General features: G+C 35.6%; 5 protein-coding genes across 6 annotated transcripts in view; 2 read left to right on the top strand and 3 right to left on the bottom strand.

Annotated features, from left to right (window-relative positions):
* Nucleotides 1-1,399: 1,399 nt before the first annotated feature.
* Nucleotides 1,400-3,509, top strand: MESR6 (misexpression suppressor of ras 6). Its single transcript, XM_086829811.1, has 2 exons — nucleotides 1,400-2,315; nucleotides 2,382-3,509. Exons 1-2 carry the CDS (start codon nucleotides 1,763-1,765, stop codon nucleotides 3,281-3,283), a joined length of 1,455 nt encoding a protein of 484 aa, XP_086685937.1. The 5' UTR covers nucleotides 1,400-1,762; the 3' UTR covers nucleotides 3,284-3,509.
* Nucleotides 3,510-3,577: 68 nt separating this feature from the next.
* CNPYb (FGF signaling regulator protein canopy b) lies at nucleotides 3,578-4,942 on the bottom strand. Its single transcript, XM_020944787.2, has one exon. The coding sequence runs from the start codon at nucleotides 4,759-4,761 to the stop codon at nucleotides 4,087-4,089; it is 675 nt and encodes a 224-aa protein (XP_020800446.2). The 5' UTR covers nucleotides 4,762-4,942; the 3' UTR covers nucleotides 3,578-4,086.
* A 312-nt stretch (nucleotides 4,943-5,254) lies between these two features.
* On the top strand, nucleotides 5,255-6,514 carry LOC110185309 (uncharacterized). The gene is made up of 2 exons (XM_020954063.2): nucleotides 5,255-5,373; nucleotides 5,429-6,514. Exons 1-2 carry the CDS (start codon nucleotides 5,326-5,328, stop codon nucleotides 6,185-6,187), a joined length of 807 nt encoding a protein of 268 aa, XP_020809722.2. The 5' UTR covers nucleotides 5,255-5,325; the 3' UTR covers nucleotides 6,188-6,514.
* Nucleotides 6,201-7,104, bottom strand: Gem2 (Gemin 2). Its single transcript, XM_086829812.1, has 2 exons — nucleotides 6,791-7,104; nucleotides 6,201-6,729 (listed from the first exon to the last, which is right to left on the bottom strand). Exons 1-2 carry the CDS (start codon nucleotides 7,004-7,006, stop codon nucleotides 6,214-6,216), a joined length of 732 nt encoding a protein of 243 aa, XP_086685938.1. The 5' UTR covers nucleotides 7,007-7,104; the 3' UTR covers nucleotides 6,201-6,213.
* A 7,068-nt stretch (nucleotides 7,105-14,172) lies between these two features.
* LOC110185295 (uncharacterized) overlaps nucleotides 14,173-25,308 on the bottom strand; it is a 35,755-nt gene continuing 24,619 nt past the window's right edge. The window contains exons 2-5 of one of the 2 annotated variants that reach the window (XM_086829813.1): nucleotides 22,997-23,102; nucleotides 20,196-20,495; nucleotides 18,940-19,002; nucleotides 14,173-17,837 (exon numbers count right to left, since the gene is read on the bottom strand). In XM_086829813.1, coding sequence (XP_086685939.1) covers nucleotides 16,695-17,837; nucleotides 18,940-19,002; nucleotides 20,196-20,495; nucleotides 22,997-23,002 — 1,512 coding nt within the window. In that variant the 5' untranslated portion in view covers nucleotides 23,003-23,102 and the 3' untranslated portion in view covers nucleotides 14,173-16,694. The remainder of the gene's footprint in view (nucleotides 17,838-18,939; nucleotides 19,003-20,195; nucleotides 20,496-22,996; nucleotides 23,103-25,308) is intronic. The other variant, XM_020954043.2, reaches the window with a different exon arrangement.

Raw genomic sequence — 25,308 nt, forward strand, 5'->3', positions numbered from 1 at the left:
TAATTAAACCCAATAGGAAACCGATGTTATGAATTACTTTAGGCCTTGTTGTAATTTGGCAAACCAGAAAAGTGGCGTTTGGAGGTAAGACTATATACACATATATATTTTGGGGTGTCACAGCCTACGCAATAACTTGGCTCCCAAAAAAAAATAAGTAAAATAAAAACAAACATAAAAAAAGTGAAATAAAAGGAGAGTGTTTGGAGGGAAGACACCCACAAAACCCTATATACAGTTATATATATTTTTGATAACGCTCCAGCGGCGGAAACATTGCACGCCCACGTCCGAGCAGCGCAGTCGGCGCTGGCGTTTTTCCAGACCACCAAGCCGCCATTCATTTTCACCAGCTGCAAAAAGCACAAAAACAACAACAACAACAACAAAAATGAAAATGAAACAGAAAAAGCAAATAACCAGTAAAGATAGAGATACAAGAAAAAGAAGCCCACAGATACAGAGTTACAGCGACACAGATACACACGAACCTACACTGCGGCAACATTTTACGCATTCCAATCGGCCATGTGGGCGGGCGTCCGCCTCTGCCGCTGCAAAATTACAAATACTCACAGAAAAATTAACAACTTATGAATGAAAAGCTCCGGATGAGCGTGGGCGGCGCTTTCTGCGGGCTGGAAGCTCCGTCCAAGTCTCAATAGCAATCGCATTACGCCAAGCAGCGTCCGAGCTTCGCAGATACACACGGAATATTGATTTAAATCTCCGAAATGTGAGCGCAACCTTGAAATGTGGGTGGTGGCAATGGCACAGCCCACAGGGGGGGGGGGCTTAGCTTACAAGGGGGAGTGATGTTTAATTAATGAATTTCTTTTCAAAAAAATCACCTTTCACAAACTTTGCAATTGAAATGTACATATGTACATAGCTTTTATGAGTTTCTGGAAAATCCTTGACTTCTTGAGGCACTTTGTTTTCTTTCAAGTTTATTTTTATAATTTAATTTGAGCAATATAATTTATTTAATTTAGATATTAAATCAATTTAATAATTATTTTATTTTAAATCATATATAAACTTATATTTTACAAATGTTCTTACATCAAATATTAAATAAGCTGTGAAATTTATCATGAAAATATAACAAAGATATTGAAAATATTTATAAAACTAAACATAAACTAAATACACTTGTAAGAAATAATTTAAATATTTATTAAAATGATATGTTATATATACGCAACGATTAAAGCGTATAAACAAGTTCAAAGTATTTTAGGTAGAAATATTTTAAAATTAACGTACATTTACCAATGACATCGATAAATATACCGATAATTGAGTTCCATAACGTACATTTACCAATGACATCGAAAAATATACCGATAATTGAGTTCCATATATTAAATTATTTACTACTTTTTTTATTCTACAGCTCCCATTTTCTTAAAAAGACGGGTTTATGGGCCAACAAGATGTAAAATAAAAAAGGTCTTCCTTAAAATATTTTATTTATCAAACTTATAAAATTAAAAATAAATAAAACCCCAAACCTCCCTTTTCAAATTAGAAATTTGAGCGGCAAATTATTCAAAATTATCGTCGCGGTATAAAAATACCAAAATACTAGCTGGTCAACGATAAGACCATCGATATAACCCGTATCGATATTCAGATATTTTGGTATATTTTTCACATCCCTATCAAAGAAATATTAAATACAAAAAGTTAAATGCCAATAATTAATAGCCGAAATTAAGTTCCCATACGGTTTATATTAAAAAACACCCGGGACGAAATGGAGTCGGATACTCTGGACAAGGAGAGTGCAGCGGCGGCTTTGAAAAAGCTAACACAAAGTGAAAGTCCCGAGAGTTCGATGACACTGTCGGTGAAGGCAACGGCTGCAGCGGTGGATGAGGAGGAGGAGGCGGAGGAAGAGGCGCCGCCAACAAAGAGACAAAAGACTGTGGAGGAAAAAGAGAGTGCGGAGGAGGACGATAGCGAGGAGAGCGAAGATTTGGAGGATGACGAGGATGATGAGGAGATTCCCCAACTGATCCCCGCCCGGGTCATGCCCTTACTTAGGGTGCAGAGCACCCCAAGTAGTCCAAGGAAATTCCAACGCATCCCCGTCTTTATTGTTGATTATCACAATGATGTCCTGGAGTTTATATACCGCTGCTTGGGCACTCGACATCTTCCACTGGAGAATAATATCTTGGTGCACTTTGATTCGCATCCAGATCTGGTTATACCGCGACATATAGCCGCCAGTTCGGCATTTGACAAGGACACAATGCTCAATGAGCTGAGCATAGAGAATTGGATTATGCCCACTCTATATGCGGGTGAGTGGGAAGGATTCTTTACTGGATTTTAAGTTTTACTTATCTCTTTTCTTCCCCTGCCTGTAGGTCACTTTAATCGTGTCGTTTGGCTTAAGAACTCCTGGTGCCAACAGCTGCCCACCGGCCGGCATCAGTTCAAAGTGGGTCACAAGGAGGATCGAATTGGCGTCGATTGTCCTTTGGATTACTTTATTGCCGATGGCAACTATTGCACCACCGATGATCTCCAGGAAGCCAAGAGTGTCGAACTGCAGGTTCACGATGCCGATAACGAGAATCTCGATCCAAAGGAATTCTTAGCGTTGGAGGATGCCCCGAGATTTGTGCTCGATATAGATTTGGATTTCTTTAGCACTTCGAATCCATTTTTGGAAATCTACAAGGATGCTGATTGCTACAATCAGCTGAAGGAGATCTTTCATTTCGAGAGTGTGGAGAAGATTAAAAGTTCGGGAACCGCCACCATCGCAGACTACATGGCCACGGCGGACCGCAGGCAGACTCAGTTGGATGCTCTCAAGCAAATCTTCTGGCATTTGGAGGAGGAACGTACATTCGAGGGACTGGAAAAGCCGGATGAGAAGGTTATTACTCCGGAGGTATATGCCAAGATTGTCAGTCTAGCTGAGCAGCTGCAGGAAAAGTATCCGGATGATGAGATCGATTGGCATTTAATCTTCGATTCGGGCAGCACCACCGACAATAACGGCTTGCCGCATCACATTAGCACCGCCGAGGAGCTCGAATCGTACTTTACGAATTTCAAAAGGTTTATTGAACGTCTACCCGTGCCACCGGTGGCCATAACCATGGCCCATTCGGCCCAAGATGATTATTGTCCACAGGATCAGGTGGCGTTCATTGAGGAGCGCGTTTTACGGCTACTTAAGGAAGTTTTTGGGGATAGACTTCACGATAAAGCCATTTTACATTATATGGACGATCCCTGGGATGTGATGAAGCTATAAGCAAACTAAATAATATCCAAATGGGCTTCTTGAACTTCGATGTAATCAAAACTTAAAGACTCCATTGGGTTTTGGGGTAAAGTAGTCCCCCAAGAAGCCGAGAAGATGTAGTGATTCTAAACAAACGAAAACTCAAAGATGAAAAATCCAATTATTCGATTATAAATAATATTTTTTACTTTAAATATACATACGCAACGTATTTATTAAAGACATACAAAAGCAAGGGAAGAATTTTTATTGCTACATTTTACAGATTAAAATCCCATACAAACTCGTCAAAACTGTAATGAGTATTGCAACATTAATCATTTATTATTTATATATTTGGCAAGTGCTATGTAATCGGTCTTGTACAATATGTTTAAGGCAACCACGTGGCACTTGGGGACTATGGTGGTGGTTATGAGCGAGTGTTGGACTCCCGAGGGCAGTCAATTTTTAATTGTCGACCCCAATTCGTGGCCGAAATCAATAAGCCTGCCAATGGTCCCAGGTAAAACTTTCAGTAACGTTTTGTGGTTCAATCGTTAAGGAAGGCTTGGCTCTGGATACAGGATACTAATTTGAGTGACATTGTGAGTCTTTTTTACTTAAACTATCTTCAAACTACAAGTTTTATTCTAATGTAATTCCATTTCTCAAGCAAATTAAAAAAAATATTAATCTTCTATTACTTATTATCTAAAATGTTGAGAAATCGTATAAATATCAAATATTTAAAAATTAACTTGAACTACTTCTTAAAGAAATGGAATTTGATTAGAATTTAGTTCCTTTTGATATGCATTTGCTCTTTGGCCTCACAATTCCTCTTTATCACCTTTCGACTTTTTGTTCTTTTTGTCCGTTTGTTTGGGTTTCGGTGGAGGCAGTTCCTCCTTAAGGCATTCTCGTTCTTCCTTCCTCTTGAGGACATGATCCTCGCAAAGGTGCTTCTTCAGAGACTTCTTATCCTGGAGCTCAAAGTACCAATCACTGATCCTTTCCTCGTATTCCTCCAGCATATTTTCACACTGCGTCTTCATTTGGGTGACTTCGACGGGTGGCTTGTCCCACAGTTCGTAGGGTATGCCCAGATCCACTTTGACGCCCTTGTCCACCAGGCCGTGAAGGGTTTGGAAGGTCTGCGACATGCCCTTGGCGAATCTCGTGCTGTCCGTCCGTTCCTTGTGCAGATTGTACTCGAGTACACGCTCGCAGACGTTCTCCAGAGACTCCAGCAGCCGCAGCTCACTTCGCCGGTATTCCGTGCGCTTTTTTGGCTTCACATCATCCAAGGAATAGCCGATCTCGATCACATCATGGGACTTGCCGGTCTCACCGAGCCGCGCCTCCAGTTCGGCGGCCAGGATTTTGCAGGCTTCACAGCGATTGGCATAGCGAACGCCCTGCTCCTCCTCGGGGGAATCAGCACTTGTGACCTGGAGGAGTAGAGGCACGAGGCCCAGATAAATGGGTAATGTCTTGAAGTGCATCTCCAATTTTTTTAATTTCTTCCAAAACAAAGCTAGAGTTGTTGGAAATATATCAAAATATCGATATTTTTCTCAAAATGATAGATTTATATCGTGATATTTTGTTTGCCAAATATCGATGTTGCGATATTCTTTTTTGATATCAATGTTTTGAATAACTTGATGTTATTTAAAATATTACATCTTAAACGTCTAGATAACCATTTTCCACGTTTACAGATACATGGAATTCTCATGTAAGATGTAAAATTCATAAACAGATCTGTTTTAATCCAGAGAGAAATCTTTCTTCTTGCCTGTCGGGTGCCAGGTTGCCACTTCAACTTTTTTCCCGCCAAATCTAGAGTATCAATATTATAAAGAAGCTAAAGCCGCCATCTGAATAATTAACAACTACGTGTCCTAGTTGTCGATATCGATAAGTAATCGACTTTGAAATTCGCATTTTAACGGCTCTCCTTGGCAACCAAATGGCTCCAAAACAAAGCGCCCCCCAATGCCCGCCCCACTATTTGGCCTCCACCGGCAGATATAGCATACTTTCACTTACAATTTCCTTAAAAAATGTCTCACAAGAGATTCTATGTGAGATTGGACCTGCAACTTCATGCGGTTGGTGGAATCTTTGGAATATAGTCCATCTTTTAAAGATCTTATTATATTTTAGCTCACGTGTCCCGGTGTTTGGCTCTGCTCCCACGGTTATTTGGAGGCCACGGTTAAAACTTTGGGTTATTACTTTCGAACGGGAGCGATGGAGCCACGATTTCCTATGCTGTGCCACGACCAATTCACGATGGAGGGCTATTTCAAGAATGTGGAATGCCTGGAGGATATGCACGACCTTCTAAGATCCGAACAACTGGAGATTACCATTTGGCAGAACGGTCGAAGATTGGCCTACTTCATTGGAAACCTCTCGGATGTGATGCAGCCCACTATTCCCCGTTTGAGCTGCGCCCATAGTTCCAATGTGCAGCTTCTGATGAAGGCCACACCGGCGTTTCCTGGTATTATAGCTCCAAAAGTAGAGCTCTCTGCCCAACTGACGACGCAAGATAGGAAAAAGGGGTGCAGTTGCTCAGGTTTCAGGGAAGAGCCGCCGGTTTCTTCATTGACCAATCGTCATGTGGAGAGCCGCTGTTTAAGCCGCTTAGATCGGCCACGAAAGCAGCAGCAAACGGTGTGCCATGGTCGTCAATCCAATTGTTGTCCAGGTTGGCGAGGAGGAGGTTCCCCAGACCAGCATCAGCAGCAGGAGCGACGACTATCCTCTTGTTCCAGCACAACTCAGTTGAGCAGCCTTAGCCAGAGTTCATCGTTGACGCCGAGCAGCAGCAGCCATTTGTCCACACTTATGGACGATCATCATCAAAGCAGCTGTGATATTTGCCAAGCTTACAGACGCATGTTTCCACAATATTAAATATAAAAGAAAATATGATGAGAAGCTTATATATATTCCTTAAAATCAGTCTGTGCAAAGACATCTAGTATAAGTGTTAGTAATAGATTATAGGGCGCTGCTCGCTGGCTTTCCTCAGCCTTCAATTGATTTCTAAGATGGATGCAGGAACGAGCAATGTAACGCAAAGTGCTGAATACATATGGTTCCAGTGGCAAATGCAGGCACACCAAGGTGGCATACAGCCAGCGGGCTAGCCATACATCCTGGAGAAGATCAACCTCCTCGGCTTGTAGCCAGTTGCTGAGCATTTCCAGGAGATGCTCCAAATCGTTTTGAGTCAAATGCAGTATTGTGCTGAGCAGGGGCTGTTGATTCCGGCAGAATTCCTGCCACTTCTCCTGATCAGAGGTTAGCGGCGGTTCAGCCCCTTGATCATAGTTATTCTGGGCCAGCTCCTTGCGTAGGATGAGCACCTGGGAGCGAGCAATTTGAAAGGATTTTACCTGTTGCTGTCGCCATTCCGGCGTGGGCAGTAGGCACCTAAAAGGTGGCAAAGCGGGCTAAAAAAGAACGAGTAATTAATTTAACAGTTGGTAGGAGCCGCCTTGTCATTCTATTTACATTCTCCATCATTTGCAAGGTATTGTTGCCCACACAATCCTTGATTTTCGAAGATCTTTTGGTCACAACAGCCGGACAGCGTTTCCTTTCGTAGGCCATGTGCATTAAGTACTCCTCCCCGGACTCTGGTGGCTTCTCTGGATCAAAATTGGCATCCGGTTCGCGTATTTCAAGGGCCTGCATTTGAAATGATTGTTCTTCGGGATCTTGGTTCATTTTTATAGTTAATTTATGTTGCTTATTTATTTTTTCCCGAAAATTTTGTTGAAGCCGCCAAGCAATGTGACCGTTTGCATAGAATGTCAAAAATACTATTTTTAATACTATTTAACTATCGATATACCAAATATCGACTGAAGACAGCTGTTTTTACGGCTTCCAGGGTTTTGAACTAAGAAATCCGTTATTTTTTAGTTTGAATATTTGAAAGGCTCTTTAGGGAATATTTTCTTAAAATGTTTTCAATTTAAAATAAAATAAATTCCACAGCGGAATTATTTAAGGAATTTTTTAATTTTAATTTGTGAAACTAATATTGACTAAGAATTTCTTCATTTTGAGTTTTTCTTTCCTCAAAAAATATATTTTATACAGTTAACTCTAAATTAAATATATCAAGAAAATATAACTAGCTTTGATTATAAGCAAAAAGTATAAAAAAGGTTATAATTTCAGAGAAAAACTTAAACAATGCAGCAAAGCTGCTTAACTGAAATTTTATGAGCCAATTTTGTGTTCACTTTTTTCTGTTGTTCTTAAATCTTAAATGTAATGTAATCAAGGCAATCAGCGAGAAGAATTGAGGCTTTCCCTTGAAGCCAAAAAGGACATTGTTATACAAGCGTCCGGTATGCACGTACGTATATTTTTAATCAACGCCAGAAAATGGCCAAGACAAAGCGATCTTGGCCATATAACAAAGCCCGATTGTATGCTGTCCCCTGCTCTGTCCCGTATGCCGGGGACTCCGGCAATAATAGGACTATAAAAAACGCATTTCATAATTGTCTTACGAGAGTGGAGGCGGACGGCCAGTCAGGACCTTAACTCAGGCTCAGGTGTGTGCGTGGGGCTTTTGTGCCAGTTCCTTGGGGCCGTAAAATAGTCCGCAAGGATATAGAAAGGGAGAGAGAGAGAGAGAGAGACAGAGCCCAACTGGGCTCAATTAGCTGTCAGGTGCAGGACGAACTTGATTCCCGGAAAATCTACCTTTTATTTGTTTCGCTTCCAGCATTGAATTTGCAAATAGTTATGTTTATTAAATTTATCCACTTTAAGTGCTTGGTTATTAAATTTAAAATTCATTAAAAGCAAGTGCAGCCGAAGCAAAGAGGGGAAAACACATTAGCCGGAGGGCTAAGAAGAGACGGGAAAATGGGAAAAGAGAGCGGGAAACGGAGACATATGTTGGCGAATTGAAATTGCAGACATTTCGGCTCTGCCACTGTTTGTATTTCCTTGTGCACTGTTAAAAAATTATATAATAAAGTGAGAAATATTATTAAAATATATGTTTGCATATTACCCAAGAAAATATATTAGTAAAATTATTATTAAATTAAATAAAATTGATAAAACTGTTGGGAAAACTTATTTAATTCTATTCCTATCACAAAAAAAAGCAAGAAAAAATGTTGAGCAACTTTAAAAAACCAGAAGATATACACAAAAGTATGTAGTTTAATTAATTACTTGCCAAAATATGTTTATACACAAATAATATTATATTAAAATAAAATTATTATCTCTTTTCCTAGGGTTTTCCCTACATTTTTATAAAAGTTCTTGTGGAAAAATCGTTGATTTAAGATCTTTAATTTTACCCACTCTATATTGTTGTGTTATTTTTTCCATGTGTGTTTATTAAGGATATCATAAAAGAATTGTTAAAAGGAAACAAAAAAAACAAGGAAAAAGGATGTAAAGTGCGGCAGCAACATGCGTCTACAACCAGACACTGTGTCGCTGCTTTCCTCTTCATTTTCAACGCTTTTCCCATTGTGTGTTTTTGTTTTTTTTTTGTTGCTACCAAAAGAAAACTCAGTGCACGCGCATTTCCTTGACAGTTCCTCTTCCTTGTTCCTTTTCAGTTTCTGCTGCACTGAAGTTTCAAGTTTCCTCGTAAAAAGAAATGTATCCGCATTTGTTTTTGTCAGCAAAACTAATTTCCATGGTTGCAGGACTTTGTTTTATTTTTTTTTCTTTGTGCGGCCAACGTTTGCATAAAATATATATATATCTTTACGGTTTATCTGTTTGTTCGGTTGTGTGTGTGACAGTTTTCCCTGCTCGCTTGGCTTTTCTACTTTTCCTGTTGCTTGTTTTTCTGTTTTTTTTTCCCCTCTCGAAAGTTATTTGCCCGCAACAAATTTTTGTGCTGCATGCGCGCCTTTTAACCTTTTTCTTGTGTATCTTTAATCATTTTTAATTGAAATGCAAAAGGTCTTTCAGTTCCAGTAAAGGGTCTTATCTTGTTACATGGCACCCTGACCCTTAAGTGTCTGTCCTGGTAACCTCTCATGACCCCTCTCTCTCTGCCCCATCCAATTTGGCGGATCATCAGTTGTGAAATTTTTAGGTAAATTACTTTCATCGTGTGCGTAATTTAAAATTCAAATCAAATTTAGTTTGACCTTTTTGGGCGAAGGCTAAGGCAACACAATTTGGCTTACTTTTCACAAAATTACAGCCTTCGATTGAGCGAACACATATATTTTAGGTTCAACAGAATTTTGTTTTACCATTTTTAAGGGGCTTAAGCATATTTTAGAAAATTGTTCTAAGAAATACAGAAAATATAAAAGGTGGAAAAATTTTATTTATATATTTTTATATTAAATAATTGTACTTAAATAATATATTTCGGAAATAAATGTAATACCATCATTTTAAGTATGTTTCAGGAATATTTTAAGACAGTTAAAGGGAGAAACAATGTTTATTAAATAATAAACAATACATAACAAATAGTGAAAATATGTTTCCTATTTTCATTTTTTTTTTTTTCAATTCACTTAACTGTGTTCTTTTTCAGATCACAAACTAATATGACAATATTTTTCACAAATCAAATTTTTAAAATATTCATAATTCAGTCAAAAATGCATTAATTTTAAATCGGAAAGCTTTCCCATGCTAGTTTTTGTTGGGTTAATAAATCTGCATACTCAATTTAAAATGATAAAAAATTAAATTTTTTTTCGTAATTTTGACATTTTAAAGATCCTTAAAAAATGTTGAAAAAATTATCAACATTTTTTTTCTTCCTAAGACAGCTAGATCGATTCGGCTGCTGATGCTGATCAAGAATATATATGATTTATAGGGTCGGAAATGACTCCTTCACTTATTTTACAGCTTCTGACTAAAATATTAATACCCTGCAAGGGTATAAAAAGGATAAATCGAATTTTAATTTATCTTAGTTACAAAATATAAATTTTTCAAATATTTATAAATAAGTTGAAATGTTTTATTTATTTTATTTCCTATTTTAAATCCTATTTATTAATTTCTAACATAACCCTAACAACAAATTCAAAATACATTACTCTTGAGCAGCCCCACAAATTTCAATTTTCAATTTCTGCTCAAGGTCCTTACCCCTCGCCTTCCCCTTCCCCACCCACCAGCAAGGACATTCAAAGAGTCAGAGTCAAGGCCTCGACAGAGGCTCGCAGCAGCAGCGGCAGCTCGTATTTTGCAACAAGTTTTAAACACAAAAAAAACATGGTAAAAAAGAGAAATAAAATAAAACAGGCGCATTTGCGGTGGCTCTCAAGGCGGCAGCGGTGGCGGCAATGGCGGCTCGTGTGTGTATGCTTAACCCTTTTTCCCTGGACCACACCACCACCCAACCACCCAACCACCCAACCACCCAACCACCCAACCACCCACCACCCACCTACAAACTGTTGCCTACACCACTTTTCAAATCATTCCACATCCGCATGAGCATCCGTAGCTTTGGCACAGCCTTGAGTGCTAAAAATATATACAGCTAAAGGATATCAAAAGGTATAAAATACAGTACCAGGAGGAGGGCAGCAGCGAGGACTAACACGTTAAGGAAAATTACTTAAATTAAGGAAATTAAATTAAAAAAAAAAAAAATTATGTGTAGCTAAGGGAGTTTTAGAAGAGCTTAAAGAGTGTCGTTGAGCTTGTAGTCAATTTTATTAGTCGAGAAATTTAAGGTGCATTAGGATTAAACCTCAACTTAAAAAGAATAAATATTTATTGAGCAATGTAAATATATATATATGCATATATTTTATATAATAATATAAAAAAATATTAAATATTGAAACAAATAACAAAGAATAATAAATAAATACCATATAAGCATGTTAAATCTTTATTACTGCAAAAAATACTTCTAAAAATTTGAATTTACAGCTTCATTCACACAATTAAAATTTTAATGAGCTAAAAAAATTATTTAGAATTACATATTCAATTAAATTATGAATATTATAAGTATTAAATTAAATTCTTTGTTATATTTTTTATTTGTGGTTAGAAATGTTGTACAAAATGAACCATAAATGAAACAATAATAAGAGACATCTAAAAATTATAGAAAATTAGAAACATGCTCAACACTTAACCGGGAATTAAAAGTAATTAAATATTTTTAAACAAAAAATCTGTAAAGATGTTTTTTTTTTAAATGTACTTAGCTTTTATGCAATTTGTCATTGTCATTATTTCTGTTATTTTTAAAATATTTTTTGTTCACTGCATAAAACCAAACATAGAATTGTTGAAATATTTTTAATGCCACCAAAAAGTGGGGACTTGAAATTAAAAGTCACTGTGCTGTGTTGATTCGAATGCAGTGAATCGTTTAAAATTGTATTTCAATTTTTATCTTTTTTTTTGTGACAATTGGTTGCCTTTTTTTCGATGGCCAAACTGGTCACAGGCCCACACTGCGTATACACAATATACACGCGTTTACCAAATATCCGGCCATGAGAATTGTGTGTGTTGTGTGTGTGTGTTTAACCCGCAGCCACTGATTTCGTTATTTTTCGGTGGCATTTATTTTTATACCCTTGCTGGGTATTATAATTTTAGTAAGGAGCTTGTAACGCAGTAAAGGAGTCATTTCCGGTCATATATAGTATATATATTCTTGATCAGCATCAAGTTAGTCAATGTTTCCTAAAGTTAGTTACTGTTTTTATAATAATATAATACTTTATTGGCTGTGAATAGCTTTCTCCCTTTTTCTCTGACTATCTCTAGCTCGCTCTCTCTCTCTCTCTTTGGAAATGTCCATCGCTCACGGTGCATCTCTGATATATCATTCTCCGTAACTCTCGCTTTCTAACTCTAGAGGTGTCCCTCTTGCTCCCTCTCTTGCTCTCGCTCTAGCTAACGCTGTTAATCTGGCTCTCGCTCTTGCTCACTCTCTTGATCTGGCTCTTGCTTACGCTCTTGCTTTCTCACTTTCTCTGTTCTCTTTTCTCTGGGACTATAAATAGAGGCACTCCTGCTGCGCTGCCCTCAGTCTGTTCGCGGCATCGCCGGTGTTTACATCTAAAGTGATCGTCGTTAGTGATAGTGATAGTGCAATACATCTGGATGACTACGATGACGCTCACTTTGAGGATGCCATGAGAAACCTAGCTAAAGTCACCAAGAATATAATTCTATGCTGAAGGGAAATTAAAAAAGACCGGCAATGGATAACCTTCTCTACTGGGGTAAGTCTTAATCATGACAATTATAATTATATTTATCTATAAGTATATTTTCCCATTAATTTTCTTATTGCCTTGGACCCCCTGAAATATATTTAATTTAAAATGATACAGCAATATGTAACCTTAATACTAATCCCACTATCCATCTAAATTACACACTTATACTGAAAGTTAACAGCCTAAGTTAATTATAAATTATTCAGGAATATTGATTTTGTGTAATTTAATGCAATTTTATAATTCATAATTTAATTTATAATCGATTTCACATATGAACCCATGTAACTACAAGGGTATTCCCACTTCGTCTTCTCAAAGTAAGCTTCCTATCTTCATTTTTTTTGCTATATTTATTTCTCTGCGGTTTGCGTGCTTAATTATGCACCAGACCGAAACCATTCCACCCGATTCTGACCATATCCTGAAGAGCATATGTATACAAACTCTTCCCTTTAGCTTGCGGCCAGCTTTCGTCAAATATTCTGGCCCAGTTCTGGTAGCAATCTGTGCCAAATGTCTTTTTTTTTGCCAGGCATTTTGTCAGTGTTTTCATTCCATTTCCAGTTTGTTTTGCCCTTTTATGGATAAATTAGTTGGCAACACACACACACACTGAATTCTGGTTGTGTGTTTATATATATATATTCACATATTTGCCCGGGCAAATCTAATTGAGTTTGCTTAATTATTTAGATTAGCAACTCACCCGAAAGACAACCACCGACAGCCCGATTTATCATCCAAAAGCCCCCAGAGGAAGTTTTTCCGAATTTTCTGATTGCTGGGCCAAATGTTCAACTGGGAAAATGTGTGGGGAAACTAAAACTGATTTTCCGCAATTTGTTAAGTTCTGGGGAGCAGTAGATTATGTAAATATATAATATGCAAGTTAGTGATACATATTGACAATTCAATTATTAGAGGAATAATTTTTTAATGCTTTGTTAATATTTAAACAATAGTATCTGTGCTTTTTTTAAGTGGCTGCTGAAATAATAATGTCAACTAATTGTTGTTGTTGAGCTTTTGTTTATAATTACGAAGGCAGAAAATATTTACCCATGCTATTAATTTTTAATTATTTCGTGCAGTTAATAGGATGGCCTTTTTTAGTTATTACTTTTGGTATTTAATTTGGTCAGTTTACTAATTAATCATTAATTCAATGAGTTAAACTAGGGTGCTAGAAAAATCACAGGGAGTCTTTAAAATTCTTTAAAAAAAAGTACTTTTAAAAAGTCATTTTAAAATTTTTAAAAACTCTAGTTATTTACGGAGTACTTTCCACTATTTAAGTACAAGGATTTCCCTTGAATAGCTTAAGAAATCTCTTAGTTACATTTCTTCTCAATAAAGTAAAGTATTTTTCAAGAATTTCTCCCTTTAATTCAATTCCTTTAATAGCATTTATGTTCTCTGAGAATACATTTTCACTTCTTCATTTGGAAATTCGAAGCTTCTCCATAAATCATCATCATCTTCATTAGCTTGGTTGCCTCAGGGCCACGTCACTCTCAATTAGTTACTTGCATTTCCCGGAAGCCAAAGGGAAAATCGACACTTAAATGCGATAGTAAGAATATTTCATTTTTAATTTAATTTTCGCCCTCCATACCTTACCAGGAAAATCTCGCTGGGAAAATAAGAGAGAAACACAAATGGAAAATGTTTATTTGAAAATGTTTTCCTTTCGTTTTATTGTTGCACGTTTCAACTTACTTCAGTTACGATTTACAGTTTGCTTCTTTCATTTTCCTCTCATTTCTGTTTGTGTGACATTTAATATGTATTTCTTTTTCAGTTTTTCAGTTTTTCATTTCAAGTTTTGTGTTATTTTTCTTTTTTTATATTTAATCATAGTTGGCTGCACACCAATCGTAACGTAAAAAAAAATAGAGAAGGACATCAAACTATGCATAAATATTGATGAATGCCAACGACAAAATGTACAAATTATTGATGCCGAAAAAACTTAAACTTATGCAACACAAAAATGTTTATACTCTAGCCAGCGCTTTATATTAATATATGAATTATTTAACATTACATTTAATATATATAATATATATTTGTTTACTCTATATAAAATGTTTTCTTTCTTTGCATATTTCTTTTAGGCCAAGCTCATAGAGGAAATAGGAAAAAAGCTCTGAGAGATAAAGAGGTTTTGTTTTTTTTTCGGGGTTTTTATTTTTTGGTTTTTATATTTTTATTTTTAGGAAAGTAAGGCAGCAATTTATGAAGAATTTTTGTTGCAAGTCGGGACTTTTTGTTCATTGTTCATTGTTCGCTTTAGTTTTTATTTTTATTTCAACTATTTTTTCACTAGAGGAAAGTAAGGCAGCAAGTTAAGAGTAGAGAGTTTGTATTGGTAGTTCAGCAAGTGCTTTTTTCACATTTAAGCCGCTTAAATACACATTTATAAACACCCATATACATATACTTATATATATATATATATTTGCTTGTATAACTAATATATATATATAGCTACCATAAATATGTTATTTTAATATGCCTGGATTTCCATATATATATATATATATATATATCATATATCATATCATTCTGCCTTCAATTAGCCATCTAACAACTCAGTACAAATGTTTACTTGTATGTAGGTCCTACGCTCCTTGATCCTTAAAACTAATGCCAATTATTCAACACTAAAAATGGTGCTTTTTTGGGTTTTATGGGGAATACAGATGAAGGATATTTATAAGAAATAATAACACAAAGAAAATAAAATAAAGTTGAGACAATATTTTCTTTAACAAACAGCTTAGGAAAAAATCTAAAACAAAACACTCCTTTCCATGCTTTACAATTCAATAATATTTAATCACTAAAAGATATTTAATAAAATTATTAAAAAATAAATTAAAAATAAACCTCCTTCACCACATTTTCCCCATCACCAATTTTATTATTTATTTTTTTTACCATCAAACTGTGTCTACTGGGACATTATTTTTGCACTACTTTGCAGCATTTAAAACAGTTTTTCATCTTCAAAGCAGCTGCCAAAAATTCTAAATTCGTTTTTATTTTATTTTTTTTTTCGAGAAAGAGAACAAAAAGAATAAGCTGAATATTTAATGTAATTTGTTTGTAATTTTCTTTTAAAAAATTAGTTAGGCACTTCCAACTGCAAACAATGAAACTGGATTCTAGTTTTATCAAAAAATCTCTTTTGCTAAATAGGAGACTAGGAAATGCGAGCATCGATTTGATTTCTTTGTTTTTTTGTATTTCTCCACTTTTGTATTTTTATATTTATAAAAAAATATTATTATTCATATAGGTATAATATAAATTTGATGAAACTCTGGCAAGCCTCTTGAAGCTGTGTGTGTTTTTTTTCTAATTGTTCAAGCCTTTAATTTCTTACTTTAATTTTTCTTCTTTGAGTTTATTTAATTTTTTTTTTGTGCAAAAGTTTGCTTGTCATTGATAGTTTATCACAAAAATTTCACTGGTCAACTAAATTTGATTAATTATTGGTGAAATGCGTTTTCAGAATTTTGGATATGGAGAGGAAAAGTTGAAATAAGATATTGGAAAAAATGTTTAAATAAATATTGAAAATATGGAATATTTTGTTAGATAGAATTTTTAACTGTCAAAAAATTTCGCATTCAATATTAAAATATAAAAATAATAATCGATAAATATCTGATATACCTTCTTTTTGCGATTATTTTTGTACAATATATCGAAACGAATATCGTTTAATCGCACATTAATATATCGCAACGTCAGGATACCAATTTATATATTTTCTTTTGCCTCAAATGTTTGTACACCAATTCTTTCTTGAGTTTTGTTATTTAATCATTCTATTTAAACTTGCAAATGAGTCTCTAAAAATATGAAATGAACAAAATTCAATAAATTTAAGCTCTTCTGAATAAAAATCCCATTTGAACCACCTTGATTAACCAAAACAATGTTGACCAGTGTTTTTCTCAATGCCTTAACTAACGTTCCTCGAACGTTAACAATCACTCAAAGTCGGCCTGACGTTGGCCCAATTTGCTCCTGAACCCCGACATGTGCTTCCCCAGACTGCGGCCCGCTGACGAGATAATCGAGGAGGAGGATGACGATGACGACGCCGATGCATCCTCGGCTCCATAGTTGGCCTGATATGTGACTGGCAGCTCTGGCGACGGGGCCAGGAGCAAACCTCACGTCCTCACAAACTTGTAGACAATGAGGAATACCATAAAGGATAGAGCCACCAAAACCACGGCTGTGACCACCTTGGCGCAGGTATTCAATCCCGACTCATGGGGATTCAATGGCCTAGAGCTTGTATGCGTTGCCGATCTCCTTCGTTTCGTGGCCAAACCCCGGGCCAGAGCCGGAAATGCCAGTGACTGTGTAAACGTGAGCTTATGTATGGACTCACTGAGGCTATAAGGACCCACAGATCCTCGGGCTGCGGCCCTCAGTAGGACATACTCCAGATCCAAGGCATCGAACAGGGAGTAACGAGCGGTCATGGTCGAGGATCTACGCCTTCCGTCGTGCCTGGAGTCTCGCTCTCGATCGGATTGCGGCTGCAGCCAGGGATCGGAGACGCGCTGCTGGACGCCCGCCGCACCCACAGCATAGGCGGAGCCGGAGGATGAGCCGCAGGTGGTATTTGCACCTGCACCAGAGCTACCAGCTCCACCGCCACCGGCACCGCCCAAACTGACCGCGGCCACGGATGTCAGCGACGACGTCGTCGAAGACGAGGCCGAGCACAGGCGCAGATTGGTGGCCAGCCCGTTGTCATGGAACTCATTGGCATCCTCAATCGATGTCTGATCCGGTGAGGTCTGTGCCCGTTCCAACGCAGCAGCATGTTTCATTCGCAATGCAAATAACCTGGCATGATCCGGATGCAGTAAAGCACTCGATTTCCTTCTCCCATTCCCGCTCGGGACCACACAAATGCTATTCCTCATGCCCCGCCGTCCCAGCGATAGATTCGGCGATCCCTGCGTTGGGGTGCTCGTCGGCGAGACATGGCAGGAGCCACCGCCTGTCTGTCCCAGCGGCAGATTATGGATACCAGGCGGTGCTATAAAGGCATTGGGCGAGGGCGATGCCTGCACCGAATCGATGCCCGAATCCCCGGCATGCAGGGTATCACAGTACAGAGAACTCCTTCGGTCCGTGGACAGGCTCAGGTGATTGGTGCTCCTTCGGGCATTCAGACTCAGGTTGGTGCTCCCAATACTGCCACTGCCACTGGCCTCCACCACCGGACTGCTGACACTTGTCTCCACAATAGCGGGGAATATAAAGGACTGGCCATCCGCCTCGCCGCGCGGAGAGTCCTGCAAGAGTCCAAATCATATATATAAGATAGGTAACATCTTGGTATGTATTTTGGGGTATTTATAAAGGGGATTGAAGGAATCTTTTAAAGCTGGTTCTCGAGTGCAGTGTGGGAATCGCTGCTTTTTGTTTTTTGAGTGGGTGGAGTGATAAATTCTCAGTAGTGAAGACGGTTAGTTAGGTGGCTTAAAAAAATCTTTTTTAGTGGATAATATACAGGGTGTGGCTGGTGACTTGGTAGGGGGATACTTACACAAGGTGATATTGGATAACTTGGAGCAAGGACTGATCAACAAATGTAAGAAAATTCGAATAGAAACTACTTTAAATCGATTTCTAAATTTATTCAATATACTTTGAAGGAATCTCCCATTTAATTGGTGTTCAAAAAATATAGCATACTTTTGTGGAGCTTTAAGAATAATTGCTTATTAAAAAACTGCATGCTTTATTTCGAATCTAATTATTTTAGTACTAATTTTGTTGAAGTTTTGTATATTAAATATATTTTTTTAAAACAAAATTTTAAATATATTTTTGTTTGCCATTTAATACAGACAGGAAAGGATTTTTATTAATCTTAGTAATTTTACTCTAAAATTAGGTTTATTTTCCAATTATTATTTATCAAAATATGTTTTACTGTATAACTGTGGAAAATATTTAATTAAAAGTTATATCTCAAATTTAAATCAAAAATTCCTTTGGCATTCGTCGACCAATCCTCACCAATATTTGTGCAGGGGTAAAAAAATTTATATTTTTTAGGGAGAAAAATGCCCAATTAAAATACATGAATAACAACGAGTTCTAGGCAAAAAAACATTGTGTAGAATACACAAAATAACCTCCAAAAAAGTTGGGTACGGTGGTCAGATTTGTACAAGTTAGTAGTCAAAAATTATTTAGAGAGCTCTTTAAAAAGGGCTTTTTTATTTTCAATTTCAAATTGAGGCATGCAAAAAAGTCTAGTTTAGTTAGGGATATATACTAAATGTTTAGTTATAGAGAGAGAGAGAGTGAGAAAAAGACTAGAAGTAGACTAGAGAGAGAGAGATAGAGAGGCTGGATAAAGAGATGAGGAACTGGATGGAACCATACCCGCTGGCCCTCGGGGCCGCTGTTACGACGCAACTGTACGAAGCCCTCCTGTCGCAGGAGCGGCTATCAAAACCAGAACCGAACCAGCACCAGTACAAGTACCAGAAATAGTACCAGAACCAGAACCAAATCCAAAACCAAATCCGAAACCAGAACCAAAACCATAACCATAACCATAACCATAACCAAAACCGAACCGAACCAAACACGCAACGCACACACAATAGGGATATGTATGTTATAGAGGCGAGTGGTGTTGGTGTTGGTGATGGTGGTGTTGGTGATGGTGTGGCATTGGTGTTGTTGTGGTGTTTATTTGGTTTGGTGGTATTCATTGGTGTCGGTGTAGTGGGAAGAAATAGAGAGTCGAAGAATCAAATTAACGCAAAAACGCACAACGCAACTGGCCACAGAATAAGCGACTCGCAAAACGAGTTTGTTTCACAAAATAAACAAAAACGTAAATATTAAAATGAAAAGGTCCAAACTTTCGAAACGGTTGTGGTTCTTATTTGTTTCCCCAAAATCACATATTTTTCTTGTCTACAATTTAATATTTTCTCTTGTTTTTAAACGGCACAAAAAATAAAGGGAATTAATACACGTTCTAAAATTTAGATTTTTAAACTTGGTAATATTGTCTATTCATTTTTTATTAAACAAATTTCTAGGCCACTCTAAAGTATGAGAGGGATACATGTAATTGTTGAAATGGTTGGTGTAAGTTTTCTGAAATATTGAAGGCACTTCCGCAGTTAAAAAACTTTATTAAAAAAGCCAATAATTTTAAGAGCTTATAATTGACCTTTAATTTTGTGGGTTCTTTAAAATAAGGCAGTTATTTCGTTGTGGTGTAGTTGTTGAAATTATTGATGCGGATATTTAAAGGGACGTTAAGACGCTCTTAAATCTTAAAAAAGAATATTGTAATTAAAGAAATCTTTTACTCAATTAATACCCCTTTCTATATTTATATCAAAAGGTATATTAAAATTTTTACAAATATTACATTTGCAATGTTGGAATAAAATTGATTCAGCAAATATTTAAAGCCTATTTTAAACACAGTTTAGATTTGCATACTCTATAGTTGCCTAGAACGCTCATTAAAACAGTATTATAATATAAATCTAGATTTTTAATCACACATTTTCATTTTCCTGGTTAAAATTTTCCTCCAACTTTAAAACGTGTTTTTCCCTGCACAACTTAGTATTGGAAAAAAATATACAACAAAAACAAAAATGAGTGCCTACCTGGCTGGGCCACACCTGCAACAGTGGCAGCGAGCAGGAGGGCTTATTGTTGCCGGACGGCCCAGCTCCTGTTGACCCCGCCCCGGATGCAGTGGCTCCGCCCGCCGAGGACGAGGTGCCCGATCCCTGCGACAGGCTGGTGTAGTGCAGGTGATTAAAGCGCTGGGCATCGCTGCTGCCCCCGGCGCTGGCCGCCTTCGTTCGCGTCGGACTCTCATAGCCGGTGGAGTCCTCCGAGGATGTGGTCTTCGGGGAGCGCCAGAATCGCTTCAGGCGCAGCTCGCGCCTTTTTTCTTGTTTCTAAAAAAAAAGAGGGTAACAAAAAAATGCAGGTGAAAATGGATTAATTGGGCTTTTTCGTGGTATTTCTAAAGGTTCATTAGTGGTGTTTTTATAAAGAGAGGCAACATGTGTTACTTCGCTTGAGGTTTTTTTATAATATTTTTTTATAATTGTTTTACATTTTTGTTTGCTTTAACTACACAGGGAATTTATTGAAGGGATTTATGAGTGATTTTATAAGTTAATAAATTAAATTAAAACGTATTCATTGATTGCTAGCAAATTCAAACTTAAAATGTTACTTATTCTTTAAATATTTATTCTTTAAATGGTTATTCAATCAAATATTAGTATTCAAGAAAATCATATATTTTATTAAACTATATTTAATTTTTAATAATTTCCAAGAATAATACAACGTTCCCTTAATGGCATCGCATTTAATCAACTCTTTTACTTTGAAAGCATTATGTAAATTAAGTTATTTGTAAAACAATTAATTGAATAAACAAAGGAAAAAATACTAATTGGCTTTGTTTAAGGAAAAAATGTACGCAAACAAGTGTGTTAATTAGAGGTTGTTTGAATAGTTATAAAAAGGGGGAAATTCCAGGAATTGTTTATACACAAAATCTATGTATAAAGTGTAGTTTTATATATATATAAAAATATATATTACTTTGATATCAAAATTAAAGACTAAATAGACTCTTTCAGAATCTTACAAACAGATAATAAAACTTAATTTAAACAGTGAAAACTTAGCCAAAGTACATTAAGTACAAGTTATCCTTTATTAAATCTACAAACTATTTTTTGTCAATAAATAATAAATATGTAAAAATTCAAATACGATTTAAAGAATGATTGATTTATTCAAATATTTTCTGCTACCTTATATTATTTTGAACTCGCTAAATATAAATTTTCAGCCTTTTTTGGGGTTTTTCAAAATGAATTAACCACAACAATTACGCATCGTTCGAAAGTGTAATTCAATTTAAACTCTAGCGTGGGTCCTTTGTGTATCATTGTGTGTGGGTATGCATGGAAATCAATTGATTTTGACATATTCATGAGGCGCAAAATAAATATTTGCATTCGAAATGGACAGATGCAACATCGGCCTTGAATGAGAGTTGATGCTGTCGAATATTTCGCGCATTATTTTCTTCAATTTAAAGTGCCGCATTTTTCTCCCCTTTTCACAATTTGTATGCATGTCAGCGGAACGAGTGTGTGTCTCTCATTTCTGTATTATAAAAGGCTTGTTTTTTTTTTGTTAACAAATATGGCAACTACATAACAACAATGACTCGGAGGCGGCGGCAGAGACGTGACTTGGCCAACGCCATGTTGCATTTGGCGATAAGCCGCAGTTGGTGGATGGGAAAACCATTGTTTGCCACGTTGTCGGTGGTGTTTTCAGTACGATATTTGGTGTTCGTGGCTTCCTTTGCAGCATATTGCCAGGATTGTTCTCTATGTGTGTGTTTTTGGGTGTTTTTGGTGTGTTTCTGCGGTGTGTTTTTTGCTAGGGTGGTCCTTTGATAGGAATTGAAAACGAAATGGTAGTATAAGTGTGTTAGAGAGTGCCTTAAGGGTGTTATAAAGCGCTCTATAGGAGTATTTTTTACATATATAAATTTATGTTAATTAAATAAATTATATAAAATTTTAATTGGCATTGTAAGTGTCTTTGAAAGAGCTCCCTTACGTGTATATTTTTTATATTTGATTTTAAAGTGATTAAATAAATTATTTGAAATAGGTATTCTTATATTTGGAACTCTGAATAAAAAGCGTCATGACAATTTCCTTTTAATCTTGTGATCTATAAAGATTTTTATAAAAAAAAACTCTTTTAATTAACAATTACAATTATAATTACAACTTCATAAATATTTCTATCAAAAACAAATAAATACTGCCAAGTTTAAGCACTTAGGTAACTTTATTAGTATTTATTTGGAGCTAGAAAAGGTTTAAAATATTTAAAAAAGTGTAAGAAAAACATGTTTGAATAAAATAACTCCCCTTCAGACTATAATAAAGTTAATCCTTATAGTTTGGCAAACAACTAAATACTTTTTAAAGCCCTAACAATGAATACTGTTACCAAACGTTATATATTTCTGATTAAGATAACATTTAAAAATCATCAAGTGCATTTAAAACAATTATTTTATAGTAGTAAACACAGTATTTAAATTAATTATAATCTATATTTCATAAAATAAATTATAAATAAGTTTTAAGTGTATATAAAACAATTGCTTTAGAGTAGTAAACACAATAATTAAATTAATTATAATATATTTCAAGAGATCAATAAATAACAAGCTTAAGGTACCTATAAACGGATTATATTATTTGAACAAATACAATATTTAAATTAAATATAATCTATACAATATGCTAAATATATATTTATATATATATTGGTAAATACCAACCCCAAATATATATTTAAAAATTAAATCCACCCTTTTATCCCTAAATATATATATTATTTTTACCTGCATATTTTTTTAATATCAAATCCGTTTTATGTGTTTGGTATTTCATCCCCAGTCCGTTGTGGCGCAAGACGAAAATCGATGGAAAACTGCACAGGCATAAATTCTGCAAGAAAAACAAAAAAGAAAAAAAAAACACGAGAATAAAGAAAATGGAGAGGAAAGGATATAAATCAAGGAGTTGCGAGCAAATGCAGCGGAAGAGTACACTTGACCCCCTCTCCCCCTGGAGACCTCATGCGAGTGCCGCAGATGTCCTGGCTTTCAATTCATTTTCCTTCATAAAAAAGGAAAAGAAAGAAAGACGGACATATGCCGGAAACATATTTCAATTGCTTCACCTTGTAAAAAAATACGTAAAAACAAACATGTATGTTTTTTTTAGATTTTTTAAATGCTTCTTTTCAATTCGATTTTAGCTTGGCAGGAAACTGTCGCACATTAACACGCAGGCAAGGACAATGGCAATGGCAACGACGCCATTAGTGTTTGACAAGGACATTTTACACACATACACACACCCAGGCACACTCACACATCCATAGATTGTACAAAAACCGCAATATGAAGAACAGAACCTTCCTTCCCATACAAACATTCATGGTGGTCAAGTTGAAGGATATATATATACTGGTGTTCGTCCTGGCAATGAATGCTTTTGCGACGCCTGCGAGCATAAATCAGTCCACCAGCCATAAGGATACGGATACAAGGATCGAGCTTGGAATCCGAAATTTCCCTCCTCTGGTTCCCCTTTCTATGGTCCAATAATTAGTTTGAGCAATTCAATTCGTTACTTTGAATTAAGTTTGCCTTGGCTAATGGATGTTGTTGACAATCTCAAGTGGTAAGTGGTAACTATCCCTAGAGGACAATAATTTAGTGTTTAATGTTTAATTTCAATGGCACTTTATTTAATTTATAAAGCTCGGATTTATTTAATGGCTTATAAATTCTCAGCATTCTTGATTTTAAGCTGGATTTTATTTTCGCATTCAAACATTGTTGGTTTCGGGATTAGCCTTTAATGATATAATTATAATTCATTAAATGCAAAATAAGATGAATGACATTTAAACTTTATCCTATAAAACTACAGAAAAAAGTTAAGTTCTTCGTTGATATATCACACATTGAAAAATAATTATATATTAAATAAGTATATCGAAACATTTAAACTTATATTAAAAAGGTCATCAGAAGTATGTAATATTTTTTTGAGGGTAACCATTGATTTTAAATTAAAAATTGCACTCTAAATAAATATTCTGGAGTGTTTTAAAAATTAATAAAATATTTAAAGCTCCCTTGAAATTGTTTAGAAGTACGTAATAATGTATTAAAAAATGTCTATTGATTTCAAATAATATATTTGACTCAAAATATATCCTAAGACGCTTTAAAAAAAAATAGGACTTTTTAAAACATTTGAAAACATTTCGAAATTATGCCATGGATTTTTTAAATATGAAATTTAAAATAAATTGGGTTTTTAAGATGTTAAATTGTGTAGTTTTGGGCAACTTTTTAAGGTTATAATAGGCTTTAAAGATTTGTGATTTTCAAGATAAAAAATCTCATAACTAAGCCAAAATAGCATTAATTTCAATTCGGAAAGCTGTCCTATGTTAGTTTTTGTGAGGTTAATAAATCTGCATACTCAATTTAAAATGTAAAAAAATTAAAAATTTTGATCATTTTTTTGTTCAATTTTAATGATAAAATTAAACAAAAAATTAAAAAAATTTTTTTTCTTCCCTAAATGGCTAAATCGATTCGGCTTTAAGTGCTGATCAAGAAAATATATGATTTATAGGGTCGAAAATGATTCCTTCGATGCGTTTTAAGCTTCTGACTGAAATTGAAATACTTTCCAAGGGTATAAAAATATAGAGCTAAAATAATTAATTTAAATATCGTTACTGTGAAATATGGTATTTATTTATGCATAAATATATGTTCTAGCATGGCTTTAAAATATTTTAAAGATACATTTCTATGAATTTCATTTATTTTACTATGAAGGAAGTCACAGAAACCTTTTAAAAATTGTTTGAAACATCAAAATGTGTTATAATTTCCTCACCAATTTCGTTGATTGTCTCAAGGATGCCAAAAAGTTTGGCAAACCTTTTCACTTTGACCACTTTTTCGAGCGCTCTTTTAGTTTCTCAGCCACAACAAACTGGCCACATATTCACACACATTTATATATATAGTAAATACTACCGATACTAGTACTATTGTGTATATATATCACACACCTGTGTTGATTCCCAGACCCACACCTGGCTGATTGCTTGTTGCACATA

This window comes from Drosophila serrata, unplaced genomic scaffold (genome assembly GCF_035046125.1).
Source record: "Drosophila serrata isolate PLE 108 unplaced genomic scaffold, ASM3504612v1 contig_217, whole genome shotgun sequence".
Lineage (NCBI taxonomy): Eukaryota > Metazoa > Arthropoda > Insecta > Diptera > Drosophilidae > Drosophila > Drosophila serrata.